Genomic DNA, 13,271 nt, shown 5'->3' with positions numbered 1-13,271 from the left:
ATTCGTTCTGTTACGTAATCAATGATGTCTATGCTATATAGATGCCAGTGTTGACCTCTTAGGCCACATTCTTTTGTACAATGCCATGGCGATGGTGTCCTGTGCGTTAAGCTTACCGTCAAAGGTTGCCTTAAAATAGCCATGCGTTCCGAGACTTTCCTTGATTATACCAGCACGACCCATCTTTGTAAATAGTGGGATAGCTTTGAACCAGTTAATATCCTCAGGGTTGAAAAACATGTAACGGACAGTAACCAATCTCTTGTGCATCTTAAACGGCTCACCTGTAAGAACAATTCTTTTGGCAAGAACACGGCTGTGATCACAATTGAGGAAAGTACCTTGTCCCAGCAGTTCAATTTGGCCTTCAGGGCCTTCCTTGAAAAAGATTGCAGGTGTCGATGGAAACATCACGGGTGCAATGGCAGTAGCCACTGCTACCGATTCTTTATGCAAAAATCTTTCATACTTGTGGACATTGTTACTGTTGTTCGAAGCCGCACTGAATACTGGTTCTATAACTTGTCTTCTGAAACCATACTGAACAATCATGGTGTCCTTTGATGGGATGGGCTTATCATATTCTTCCCAAGCTTGAATGCTAAAGTTGGATACGGCTAATTTGTGTTCATGTTCTAAAAGTGCATAGATAGTAAAGGTATTCGTTTCGACATTTGGAATCTTAGAAACAACGTCTTCCGGTGCGTTGATATACAATCGTACCAACGTGCCAGCCCTCACTTCCGCTTCATTGATGGCCTCTTTGAGAATTCTGTTCTTTGTAGCTGTGAAATTTGAGATCCTTAGTAATCTGTGCCAGTCTTCAGGCTTCAAATCATCTTTTTCATCGTAATCCCAATCACAATTTGCCAATGATTTGACACCTCTGTATCTTTCTAGAGTTTTCTTTGCGCTTACATTCGGAAGTAGTTCAAATTCGTCAGGGAACTCTAGATCTTGTCTTTCTCTTTCCTTATATGTCTGCAGCTGTCTTGCTTCCTCTTCAGCATCTAGCTCTTCAAATTGCTCTTGGTCCACTTCATCAATGTCAATATCTACCTCCATTTGTTGCTCCCCCTCTACCTCGTCAGAAGAGAGCTGTTCATCAACTTCAGTAATTTCATCAAGTTGATCATTCAAATACCATCTCGATTGAAACTCGGATAAACTTTTTGGCATATTGACAGGCACACTGTCTTTATCTCTGGCATCTTCGAAGTACTCATACCCATCCAAGCGAACACCAAGTTCGGGACCTTTTTCTTCTTCCGATACCACATCCTGCATATCTTCATCCTCCAGGTTGGGGTCTTCAGGAGAGATCTCTTCTAAATTTTCTTGAGATTCGGGAGATGGATAGAAATTTTGTTGTTCTGACATTTCCTGATCTTCTGTCTGTTTCCTACCTGGTTTTGGTAAAACTTCAATATGGTCTAGTTGAAAATCCCCTAACCCAGGAAGATGCACTAATCTATTACTGTTGAAACCAACACCTCTGACAGTTCCTTCCACCACCAACGACCCGTTGTGATAATCTAGTCTGTTGGCCAACAAATAACCTCTAGAATCTCTCCAAGTAATTGACTTGGGGAATTTTTGACACAAAGTTCTCATGGCATTCAAAGATTCGGTAACAGCCTCCAGATTGAAAACCTTATCTTGTGTCGGAAAGAAGTGCTTGATATAGGAATTCAATGATCTCAAGACATCTTGTTGAAAATTTTTCTTAGGATAAGCTGTGACCAAGTTTGACACGACTGGAAGCACCGAAGCAATACCTTGCAATTCAATTGCCCTGATTATTTGTTCTCCAAACTCAGGGCTAACTTCTTCAGTAGCAGAAAGGCCCAGTACAATGAAATCTGAAACTTTACAAGCATCCAGCACTGAAAGGAAGTTGGACATGTCTGGCAAAACAAATTTAATATTCGATTTAAAACGTTCAATTCTGAAGGAGTTGATGCTGGGCTGGTCTGTGATTTTCAAATCCTGAGAGTTTGCTGTGGAGTCATTAAGAGATACTAACAGCAAATTGGCAATATCGACGCCATCAATATCATCTGCCAATGCCAAGATGGTGACAACTTTCTCTGCACCATTGGAGCCAGCAAACAATTGTCTTTCCAAAGACGTCTGAAGGATTTTATTTTGTCGTAACTGTTGAGCAATATTCTTTCTCTCCTGTTTGGTTGTTATCTTGAGTTTCTTATTAGTTCCTGTCTCCGATTTCTCAACTTTACCCTTGTAACTTGCCTTCAAGGAGCCCTTTGAGGCATGTCTCGACTTGAAGGGCTTATGGTTATTCTTAAGAGTGGACCTATGGGAATGACCAGCCATTGCTTAGGAGAAATTGTATAATTAAAGTACACTGTAGGTCTAAAATTTTCAGATCCTTTAATACATAATTTTTTTTTTCTCATCTCCCTAAGCTCATCACGTGTAATATACCGAAAGTAAGCCGTATGTCATGTGCACAATTCCACGGAAAGGATGCCAAATACATCCCATCATCACTAGGTTTGAGCCCTAGAATGACACGTGAGATACAGAGTTTTTTTTTCCCACTGTTCGCGCAAACTGGACTGGGTTCCTGGAGTCAATTTGTTCGTTCCTATTCACTTCGTACACCAAAAACATCAAAGAGATCAATTATTGTAAGTTTGAACCACCATGATATTTTAACTGGAGTGGAGAGGCTGATGTATTGGATGTTTATGTGAAGCCAAACAACAGGTCACACCAAAGAAATTCAAAATTCATGTTGAAAGGGAAACTATCAAGACCATCAGAGAGTACCAGTTGAAAAAAAAAAAATCCTGCAAACTCAAGCCAGCTCATTCACTTCAGTAAAATCCTAAAGGACGCCTACTAACATTACTAGCATCATGGCTCACGAATCAGTTTGGTTTTCACACCCAAGAAACTACGGAAAGGGTTCTAGACAGTGCCGTGTCTGTGCCTCTCACCAAGGTTTAATCCGTAAGTACGGCCTGAACATCTGCCGTCAATGCTTTAGAGAGAGAGCCAACGACATTGGATTCCACAAGTACCGTTAAACAAATTTTAGGTCCTTTTCAAAAATTCACATGTATAATTTAATCTGAAATTATCTATCTTTTATTTCCTCAAATCGAGAGTCGATTTGTGCCTGTTGGCGAATGTATTCCAGAGTCCGTTGGAAGTGTTTCGTTGGAGTATCGATGCTTGTATTCTCCTCACCGATTGTCAGGATACTGTTTTGGATGAGTTCAATCAAGCCATTGAGATACTTGATGGTGATGAGTTCGTTGCCATGTATGAAAAAGTAAAGAGATCTACTTAGAATCTCCACAAACAGTTCCAGTGAGACATTTGTCTCCAAGCAGGAGTCTGCTATCCGAAGGGACTTTTGCAGGCATTCTAGAACTTTCTTGTTATCAGTTTTAATCACAACCTGCAGTTCATCCTCACTAGTTTTGGCTGTCTCTGACTCTATCTCGTCTTCCTCATCCAGCTCTTCGATAATCCACCACAAATGACTAGCCAGATAAACTGCACGGCATTGATCTGTCTTTTTCAGTAGCTTGGAACCATAGAGCGCAGTCTTGCTGATCAAAACATCAAAATTGTCTTCATTACCATTAACAATGTTTCTGCACTTATGGAGGGTGCCGATGATACTTAGTAGACACTGGAACTGCAATCTAGAATCCACAATAGACTCTTCGTAAATGACAAAACTGTTTATAAAAAATTCATAAGATAGATCGATATGTGACGATTGATCCAATATCAAAGCCATCGAAAGGTTCAAGTTCATACAAGTTTGAGCCAACACTCCTCCCTCAGATTGTAAAGTTCCATTAGAGACTAACGTCAATAACTCTGTGTTCGTTGCCGAGAAGAATTGGCAGAATTGTTTCAATTTCAAAGCATTCAACTTCTGTACGATGGTTAGTTTGCGAATCAACTTAATAACAGCAAACAGCAACGTTGGGTAGGTGTACCTGACTCTTGATCCAGACTTTGACATAAACGACTTTGCAATTTCTAGTAATTCAAAATGCTTGTAGGGATTGGTGTGATGAATCAGATGTATCGATTTGGCTAGCGCCTCATATTGTGATACAACTTCAGGAGATTCATCGGGTTCATTCTTGCTGCTATCTGTTCCAAAAAGAAGAGAGTTAGTGTTAGAATCAGATGAGTCCTCGGAAGTGAACCACACAGCCAAAAGCTCGTAAAGCGTCTTTACTTCTTCTACCGTTGATAGTCTCACATCCTGTTCCAAAAACTTCTCCAGGATGTACAATGCATTGGCGCTTTGTATTGCTGTTGGAAGGGCACTAGCAAACTGTTTATAATTGTCATCCAGCGACAGTACCAACTTGGGGTCAAAGTTGTAACATATTGGGGTCTTCAATAAAGGTTCCCAAATCTCTAAATGCTGGGTCGTCTGGTGGATCAATGCAAGGGCAAAACCAAAAACTTTGTTGATGTTTTCATAATCTTGGGGATAGTAACTAAGAGACAGTTTACAAATTGCCTCCAATATTAAACTCAGATCTTTGAAGTTTAGCTCAGGTTTGTTTTCTACTAACAGGTGAGAATAATCGTAAAACTTCTCAAAAAGATTAGAGCTAGTTTGTGGTTTTGTCGTCTCGGAATCACTCTCCTCAGTATGGTTCTCTTCGTGCTCATCCTTTTGGAGGGTTAGTGTTGATAACTCACTTATGATAACTTTGACATTAGCTGGTTCTCGTTTCTGAAAGTCAATTAGACGATTTATCAGAGTAACCAAGATCTTGTTCATACTAAAACCTTCACTGAGGTGCAAGGTTGATTGTAAGAAGTCGTCTAAGGTGAGAAGATGGAACTCATCAGGAAATACTTGGATAATCACATCCAGAAGATACTCTTGAGCCAAGGAATCTTTACATTGAACAATTTGCTCCAAGACTTTTGGTAAAATCGATTCTTTGTAATAGAACTTGTCGATTTGGTCCAACTGCGAAATACGAACCAGATTGGATCCTACCAAAATCTGCAATTCTTTTCTCTCTTTCAACCTTCTTTCACGTTCACTGGAATGGCCTTGGTGCTTGAGACGAACCCATAGCTTGTTCATTTCGATAAAGTTGGTAATTGTAAACTGAATTGTCTCCTTCAGTTCACTTTCTGTTTCTGTTGGCAACAGCTCCTTAGTCTTCTGAGACAGATAATATCTCAAAAACAATCCTCTAATTGGATCCTGAACACCGGCAGACATCTCCAGCATGTCTTTCATGATTTCTAGCTTCGGAGCATTTTCAATTGACATGTACACCGACCCAATCGTGATCATTAAGTATAGACGTGGAACAATATTCCCTGCGTATTGTACTAGCTCATACAAATCGGCCAAATGGTTGGTTTGATGAGATTCTTTGAGGAAGTCAGACAAATAAGCTAGACCGTCAAACACCAACACATACAATTCGTAGTAGAGTTTGGGGCTCAACTTGTTAGTACGTAATTCCGATAGGAACGTGGAGGCATGTTTCAAAGCGTCCATAAATTGTGGGTTTTTGCTCTCAAGACATTTTCTCATCAAGGTAATCTGCTGCTTGACGATTAGCAAAGAATCCTCCAATGTTTTGGAATCAAGAGCTTGATTCATCAGGGATTTTTGGTTGGAGATACAGTGGATGGTGGAATACAGGGTGGTATTTATTCGAGGATGATATGGGGAGACAGAGTTCGGGAGGAAAAGTTCGGGCGGAGCTGCTCGCTCAAGTAGGAGGGTGACGTAGAAGGGCACTAACGAGCGACTCTTTTTCCTTCTGTATGCCCTCAATCTATGAATAGAAACCCTTTATTCACTGCTTACAGAGACACTGATGAACTGGTACAGCTGAAGGAATGGTTTTTCAACCAGAAAGAGGTAGATAATAGGAAAAGAGCCATTGCTAAAGTGAAGAGCTTGAAAACAAGAAGGCATGTTGCTCACTCACTTGATATGACATCTCTCTTAACAGGTATAATCCTAAACGATGAATCAGGATTAGTGGACAGTGACACTCTTATTCTCAGTTACACTATGGCTGTAATAAAATTTGTTAACGGGACCTTAGATTCTTTGCAACAAGCTAGCCATGCCATTCCACTACATGCACTAGCGAGGGAGTTGGATATTCCTTCTTACTTTGTGGAGACTAGACATGCTGGTTCCCATGAGCATTTGCCGTCACTACAAATGCTGCGGATGGTGGGTAAGAACATTATGGACTGGCTTTGGAATCATTACTGGTGTGAAATTAGGCCTGTATCGGAACAGCTAACTCTGAAAGACCTTGAAGATTTTAGGCCAGCGAGAGATTTTGATTATATCAATTGGGCCCCTGAAGACTTTGAGGAGTTAATCAGAAATGAACTAAAGACATTCAAGAGAATTAGAAAGGTGGATATCAGTAATAGAAGAGCCGATAAGCCAGATACAACTGAATATAAGAAAACTGTATCGTCTCTTATAAACTTGCAAACACAGGAGCCCCAATTGTTCTTGGATGTATTTCAAGATGAAATATTGTCACTGCATAAAACTTTAACTGATTCAATGCTCAAAGGTCTTTTAATTCTTAGTAAACCTTTAATCGAAGAACTAGGTTTGGAATTTTTTCACAATCTGATTTTAAGATTGTCAGAATTACTCAATTCCTCACATTCAGATTTCGTTAAACAGTGGATACAGAATTTACTGACTTGCGATTTCAAATCTCCAGGTATTTTCACCACCACATCCATTGATCAGATAATCAGCATTCTCAAACGAGAAAATTTACCACATAACATAGACTTACTCAAGGCATTAAAAAGTTCCAAAAACCTAGAAAATAATCAATTGTCTACAAACAAGCTGGAAAAATTAATCAATGTCATGGCGAGATTCCAACTACCTTCTGCCTCAGCTCCAGCAAAAAGATCGATAGTTGACATTTCTAAAGACATTCAATATCGGAGGAAAAAGAAACGGAAACCTTTCAAAATACCTGATGATACCATCAAGACACCGATATGGTCCCCGATCAAAGACTGGTACCCAACTCCCTTTGGCGTCGCCCCGTAACACCTGGTATCACCAATTGATCTTCAGAAACCTCTAGAAAACCCTATGGCACAGGATGAGCTGAGTTACCCGCACTTAATTTTTTTTTTCTCTTTTGCTCACTAATATAAATAGGGCGAGGAATTCTCAATGAAAAAAAACTATTCCGTTTTGCAAGTGAAAGGAGAACGAGTCTTTTTGTCACTTAATGTTTTAAAGTTAAGGCTTTAAATGGTAAGTTTTTTTCCATACTCTTCAGTTTCATGGACACAAATGGATTACAATGATGAGACAAAGTATCTTTCCCAGTCCGATCGACCTTGACGACATGGTGGAAAACCGTCGAGTTTTGACGAATTGGGTAGCACCTTTACGTTGAAACGCTAAGACTTTTATACTTGCCAGTATCATAACACTTCTGATTCAATAATCCATTTGCAGAAAATTCTATCTTTAGAATGTTGTTCTAACAGTTTCTAGACAAAATTCAATGGTTCTACCTGATCTATCAATGGTACTCAAAAGCTTACATGATGAAATCTATTTCTATACATTCGCAGTTTCCTCGGTAGCATACGCACAAGAACCCATCTTTGTATGCCGGTGACCGCCACATAGACCTTCCATGGATGTCTGATTTGTCTTTTGAGTTAAATTGATGCCATAAATAGGTATGTAGGAATGATTCATGATTACTAGCTATGTTTGTTTGTATTACACACCGCCTGCCTCTCTATACCATCTAACAGACTGGTCCAATCCTACCAACACCAATCCTTCATTGCGGTCATCTCCGTCTATTTGACGTATTCCCTTGCCAAAGTATTTCAAGGACAAACAGCCAATGTTAGAATTGCTGTTAAGATCATCTGTCAACTTATCATCAGGCAAATCAGTTAAAGCCATAGTAATTGTTGCCTCCACTTCTCTGGTCGTGACGTCCCATATTCTAACTTTCTGGTCCATCCCTCCACTAGCAAGAAATGATCCATCTTGGTTGAAATCCAGGGAAAAACACCATCTTTCATGGGCAAATCCGGCTCCAATTGCGTGGTTACTATTGGTTGGTGCAATCAAAGACCCCGCCATCTCTCCAAATTTCACGTCATAAAGGGATATGGTTCCATATGATTCACTGTCTGATGCAACGGCTAGCAACGTCCCACCAGGTGAGAATTTAACACAACGAACAGCTGACGATTCACTCTTGATGGCAGTTGATGTAAAAGTATACGACGACCTCAGGGTTCGGAAATCGTATAATGAAACAGTTCCATTCATGTATCCAATGGCAATTTTTGAATCCTCAGTAGAACTAACGTCTATGGAAAGTGCAAAAGTTCGATTCAAATCCTCAAGAGTCTTTTCATGTTGCAAGGAAAATTTTCCCTCTTCAACCGTGAGTTCATATACTTCAGCGCTACCGTTATGTTGAGTGGTCAACAATCTATGTTTCTGATCTTCTACACCGACGTGGAATTTCAGTGCCCAGTTGTTTTTTTTCAATTCACAATTTAAAGGAACCAGTTCATTGTCTATATACTGGAACAAGTACAGGATACCAGAGAATGCAACGGTTCCTATGATCAAAATGCCGTCATTTTCCCAGAAATCTACATGGTGTAACCCTAAACTGTCAACTAATATATCGTTGACTGGTTCCTCCTCTCCTTTATGAGACCATGTTTTTATGTGACCGTCTCCAGAAACGGACACGGTAAATTTGCTGCAAACGGCAACGTCATAGACATCAGATTTGTGCCCTCTGATGATTTGAGTGGAAATGAATTGTTTTCCCATTAGATCTATGGGCCTTGTGTCTGTAAAGGGGAACAAGCTTCGCACAATATTTTCTCTTCTAGATATCTTGCCCCCTTCGCGAACTCTCCCGCCCGTAGCTGGAGCTTTTGCATTATCTTATTGTCCTGTGATGACTTGACCTGTCCCCCCATCTAATACTACAATGGTTTCCATTGAGATTCCGCGTACTATTGAGTCCGAAGGAACCACCTTATATGTCATTGAATGCACACTGGAAAATAACCGTATTACACAGACACGACGAAGGTTCTCCGAGTTTTTGGCCTTAAAGACGAACCTACTTCGATTATACAATACAAGTTCTTTCCCGTTCCAATTGCCATCCAAAACCTTGTTTAAGGTTACCGATGAGACAAAAGAAAAGAGAAGAGTCCAACTGAGCAACTTTTTAAACGATCTAGTGCAGAAAGAGGAATGGAGAGATAATATCTATGTCAGAGAGTTTCTAAGCCTTCCAAACAGCTACTTCAAGAGGTTGCGTAATAATCAAAATGTTAACTTCTCTCTGGGGAAAAAACGAAGTATCGCAAACTCTTCTGAATGGCTGCAATTGGCAAATGAGGTCAGAACATTAATCCAAACTGGCCGCACTCAGCTGTTTGCCAAACAAACTCTTGAGGCTAGAATGATCCTCGTAGGCTTACAAAGTAAACTTCAAAGTTTAGATCCAATTCCACAGGATAGTTTAGGCGCTGGCGAGTTGAGCAAGAGAAAGAACATGCTTGTTGGATTCAAAAGAGATTATTCGGAACTAAACTCGCTTCTAAATGAACTAAGTCGTTCAAGCCCTCAAGAAGAATCCAAACCTCGATTGTTTAACACTCGCCGTGTTTTAGGAGGTCCAGAACCAGAAACTGATAGCACGAGACCTTTGGAAAACAACGAACTACTACAGAGTCAGCAAATGATAATGCAAACACAAGATCAAAAAATCGAAGAATTGAGAAGTGCAATCCAGCGTCAAAGAGAGCTGGGCACTATAATCAACCAGGAAATAGGTGAGCAGAATGAACTCATAGACGAATTGGATGATCAGCTCGACGTAAGCACCGACAAGATGAACATTGCAAGACAAAAGGTGTCAAAGGTTCTACGGTGAAAACGAAGATTGAATCTGTCCATAATAATAACTCCATAATAAATATCCCAAATCGTAATAATATTTCATAAATATCTTAGCATTGATATGGTGGAGGAGCTACCCTTATTGGTAAGTTGCCGTTGTTGATGTGATTGCTGTCATGAAAAATGTTTGTGTTGAAAAACTTGGTAGGGGAGCCAGGCATTGGAGGCATACTAAAGTCCACAACGTCATACTTGAGAAGCTCTCTTAATCTTTCCTTTCTTCTCCCTATTAAACCAATGTCATCAATAGGTTTTACTTTCCTGTGTTTTTCTTGGCTGCTGTTTTGAATGATTGTCTCCACTGACATGTCAGGTTTTAGATCAACTGCTTGAAGTTTGGGGAATTCTGTATTTGGTGCCTCTTGCTCAACCTCCGTACTCTCAGTTAGCGTAGAAACGTCAGAAGCCCCATCGTTGAAGATAGAGCCTTGAGAGTAAACAGATCTCCTATACAAAGACTCTGATTCAACTTGTTTGCATTTTTCTTTGCTCTTATCCTTATCACCAAGACATACAACTCTTCTGTGGGGTTTGTCATTGTTCTTCGAATTCTTCCAAAATATTCTAGACTGGAGATTCTTAATTGAGTGAATGTTTTGGGCAATATCGGCAACTTTGTCAGCCTTGAGCTGAAACTTGTTGTATGTCTTTGGAATCAACTCGTTAAAATAATTCTTCGTAATAATGTCTGGATTCAGTTTGTCTGCACTGATCTTGCCTCCCAAAGTTAAAGTCTGTCTTGAAGAACTAAGTGTTGTCAAACGCATAAGTGAACCTGGGGAGATGATAAGTGGAGCTTCTGGATCTATGTCCTGTAAAGTAACTCTGTTCTCTGTATTTCTTTCTGGATGCTGGGTATGCAATAACTCTCTATGGAAATCGGCAAAATTTTCTGTGGTGTATTTCTGAGAGAATTTGTACAAAACTGAGGGAAGGAATTCCTTGAAAAGCTCGGATATTTGGGTTTCTATTTTGTTCTGTAGGAACCTGGCTAACGGTTTAATTCTATCGAAAGTGGAACTCACAGAAATTGATTCCAATGGATCATTTTTGAACACCAAAGTTAAACCTTTACTTCTTGAGAACACAATAATGATAATCGAGGACAGCTTGATCTGAGACAGTTTCAAGTTCAAAGGAATCTCTAAAATGTCTGTAGCCATTACAAAACGTGGTTTGATGAATTCACCTAGCTCACGTTGATCATCTTCAAACTGGTCCAACAGATTATCTTCATAGATTTTTAGCGGATTAGCTTGAACTTTTGTACGCAACGTTATGGAAGCGTCTCCGTCGTAATTGAACTTGAAGATGCCTCTGAAACTATCACTCGACAGATCACCAATTTCCAGTATTTCGAAATCAGGGGGGATCGTGCCAAAACTCAGGTCTTCTATTTGGATGTCAGTACAAAGAACGTTTGGACGTTTACCGGAATTCAAGGCATCGTTTAATAACTCTGCAGTCCAAGCGCTCAACGACTCTTTTTGAATAGAATCCCAATTAATATTGAACGACATTCGGATCTAAATTCAGGGACGTGCAAGTTGGGGTAAATCTGGGGAAGGGGTCGTTTGTTTGTCTTTTATATATTTTTTTTTGCTCTCCCTTTTTCCTTGTTCAGATCCGGGTGGTCAGACGACGGCTTAATGGGACGCAGGCGATACGCGAATCACCTATTTTTGCCTTAGTAGGAAAATCGTTCGCGACCCATTTCTTATCGAAACCGCCCGCAATAATGATTACATGTACATCCGCCATCCATGGCTGACTGCGTGTATTCACTAGGAATTCTGGGTTCCATTTTCCATCCCAAAGCTATCGAGTCTACTTTCCACATTTGTACTGGCCTGCTGTGTTCCTTCCAAGATAAGCTAACCACTGCGTCCCACCGGAAAATGAGTGGAGAAAAGAAAGATGTGCTAATGACAGACGTGAACGAACTCACTCAGTCTGCGTCTGTAATGAATATCGACGATGACGGCACCACTGCCTCGCCATCTTCTTATGGGGACACTTCGAAACCCGAAAGAAGAAAATCAACGTTGATATTTACAGACGATGTTGAGTCTCCAGTCAAGATGGATAGTGGAGATAACGAGAATGAATATGGCTTGACAAATGCTACGAACGAGAACGTTTTTACTGATTCTTCTGTCAGTCCCCAGGATTCTGAAGATGCAAACCGCCAGCAGCAGCAGTTACAGCCACAAGAAGGGAAAACCTCCAGTCAGCATCATCATCACCACCATCACCACCACCATCATAGTAATCAAGATACTTCCAGCTCAATTTCTCCAGAAGACCCCCAACTTGTTGCTATAGAATTGAGGTGGTCTCAAGGTGGGCAGAAAGTATTTGTCACTGGTTCCTTCACAGGCTGGAGAAAGATGATCGCTTTACACGGACCGGCCAAAGATGGCTCTTTTTCTTTAAAACTCAAGCTGCCATTTGGTACTCATAGATTCAGATTTATCGTAGACAATGAGTTGCGGTTCAGTGACTTCCTCCCAACTGCTACCGACCAAGCTGGTAACTTTGTCAACTACTTAGAAATTACACCCGACCAATTCTCTGAAAAGAATCGGTCTCAAAAATCACTCCGTACTCTAGACTCCAAACTAGGTTTAACCCAGGATGATGACGACATGGGAAACGGTTATACCAGATATCACGACGAGCAAGAACAGCCACAAACTGCCAAGAAAGAATACATCACAGGTATACCTGCTATTTTTACAGATCCTAAGGTAATGGAACAATACTATTTAACTCTAGACAATCAACAGGGTAACCACAACCAACAACAATGGTTGATTCCTCCACAACTACCCCCACATTTAGAGAATGTCATACTGAATAACTTCTCCAACGATAAGGAGAACAACTCTGGATCCCTTCCCATTCCCAACCACGTGGTTTTGAACCATCTTGCGACCACGAGTATCAAACATAATACTTTGGCGGTGGCTTCAGTGGTTAGGTATCAGAGGAAGTATGCCACCCAGATTCTCTACGCTCCTCTTCAGTAGGATAAATAGGGTTCAAGAGAATCTTCCATAGAGCGAGCCCCTAGCGAATGTTTACCGGCCTAGCCCAGATTTAGGTTTCCACGCGCTTGCTGCGAGATCTCTCCCGTACGCGCCTCTGGCTCTGCTCCCCTTACAAAAACGTAAATACATCTAGCATTGTACATACAAACAAAAATACCCGTGATACTCAGCGTATTAATTCTTCAGTTTACCCTTCACAGTGTTTGACT

At 40.6% G+C, this 13,271-nt stretch overlaps 8 protein-coding genes across 8 annotated transcripts; 4 read left to right on the top strand and 4 right to left on the bottom strand.

Annotated features, from left to right (window-relative positions):
• Positions 1-33: 33 nt before the first annotated feature.
• Positions 34-2,337, bottom strand: PAS_chr1-4_0506 (Protein required for processing of 20S pre-rRNA in the cytoplasm; the record flags this gene model as incomplete). The annotated part of the gene is made up of 1 exon (XM_002490594.1): positions 34-2,337. The coding sequence occupies one exon, from the start codon at positions 2,335-2,337 to the stop codon at positions 34-36; it is 2,304 nt and encodes a 767-aa protein (XP_002490639.1).
• Positions 2,338-2,885: 548 nt separating this feature from the next.
• Positions 2,886-3,056, top strand: PAS_chr1-4_0504 (40S ribosomal protein S29; the record flags this gene model as incomplete). Its single annotated transcript, XM_002490593.1, has 1 exon — positions 2,886-3,056. The coding sequence occupies one exon, from the start codon at positions 2,886-2,888 to the stop codon at positions 3,054-3,056; it is 171 nt and encodes a 56-aa protein (XP_002490638.1).
• Positions 3,057-3,106: 50 nt separating this feature from the next.
• On the bottom strand, positions 3,107-5,638 carry PAS_chr1-4_0503 (Endosomal subunit of membrane-associated retromer complex required for retrograde transport; the record flags this gene model as incomplete). The annotated part of the gene is made up of 1 exon (XM_002490592.1): positions 3,107-5,638. One exon carries the CDS (start codon positions 5,636-5,638, stop codon positions 3,107-3,109), a length of 2,532 nt encoding a protein of 843 aa, XP_002490637.1.
• A 180-nt stretch (positions 5,639-5,818) lies between these two features.
• PAS_chr1-4_0502 (Essential nuclear protein possibly involved in bud formation and morphogenesis) lies at positions 5,819-7,084 on the top strand (the record flags this gene model as incomplete). Its single annotated transcript, XM_002490591.1, has 1 exon — positions 5,819-7,084. One exon carries the CDS (start codon positions 5,819-5,821, stop codon positions 7,082-7,084), a length of 1,266 nt encoding a protein of 421 aa, XP_002490636.1.
• A 693-nt stretch (positions 7,085-7,777) lies between these two features.
• PAS_chr1-4_0501 (Protein involved in exosome mediated 3' to 5' mRNA degradation) lies at positions 7,778-8,863 on the bottom strand (the record flags this gene model as incomplete). Its single annotated transcript, XM_002490590.1, has 1 exon — positions 7,778-8,863. One exon carries the CDS (start codon positions 8,861-8,863, stop codon positions 7,778-7,780), a length of 1,086 nt encoding a protein of 361 aa, XP_002490635.1.
• A 163-nt stretch (positions 8,864-9,026) lies between these two features.
• Positions 9,027-9,983, top strand: PAS_chr1-4_0500 (Hypothetical protein; the record flags this gene model as incomplete). Its single annotated transcript, XM_002490589.1, has 1 exon — positions 9,027-9,983. One exon carries the CDS (start codon positions 9,027-9,029, stop codon positions 9,981-9,983), a length of 957 nt encoding a protein of 318 aa, XP_002490634.1.
• Positions 9,984-10,059: 76 nt separating this feature from the next.
• On the bottom strand, positions 10,060-11,529 carry PAS_chr1-4_0499 (Hypothetical protein; the record flags this gene model as incomplete). Its single annotated transcript, XM_002490588.1, has 1 exon — positions 10,060-11,529. The coding sequence occupies one exon, from the start codon at positions 11,527-11,529 to the stop codon at positions 10,060-10,062; it is 1,470 nt and encodes a 489-aa protein (XP_002490633.1).
• A 243-nt stretch (positions 11,530-11,772) lies between these two features.
• On the top strand, positions 11,773-13,041 carry PAS_chr1-4_0498 (One of three possible beta-subunits of the Snf1 kinase complex; the record flags this gene model as incomplete). The annotated part of the gene is made up of 1 exon (XM_002490587.1): positions 11,773-13,041. One exon carries the CDS (start codon positions 11,773-11,775, stop codon positions 13,039-13,041), a length of 1,269 nt encoding a protein of 422 aa, XP_002490632.1.
• Positions 13,042-13,271: the final 230 nt, after the last annotated feature.

Source organism: Komagataella phaffii, chromosome 1 (genome assembly GCF_000027005.1).
Source record: "Komagataella phaffii GS115 chromosome 1, complete sequence".
Lineage (NCBI taxonomy): Eukaryota > Fungi > Ascomycota > Pichiomycetes > Pichiales > Pichiaceae > Komagataella > Komagataella phaffii.
Note: the sequence above shows the minus strand (reverse complement) of the source record. Positions and strands in the feature narration are given on the sequence as shown.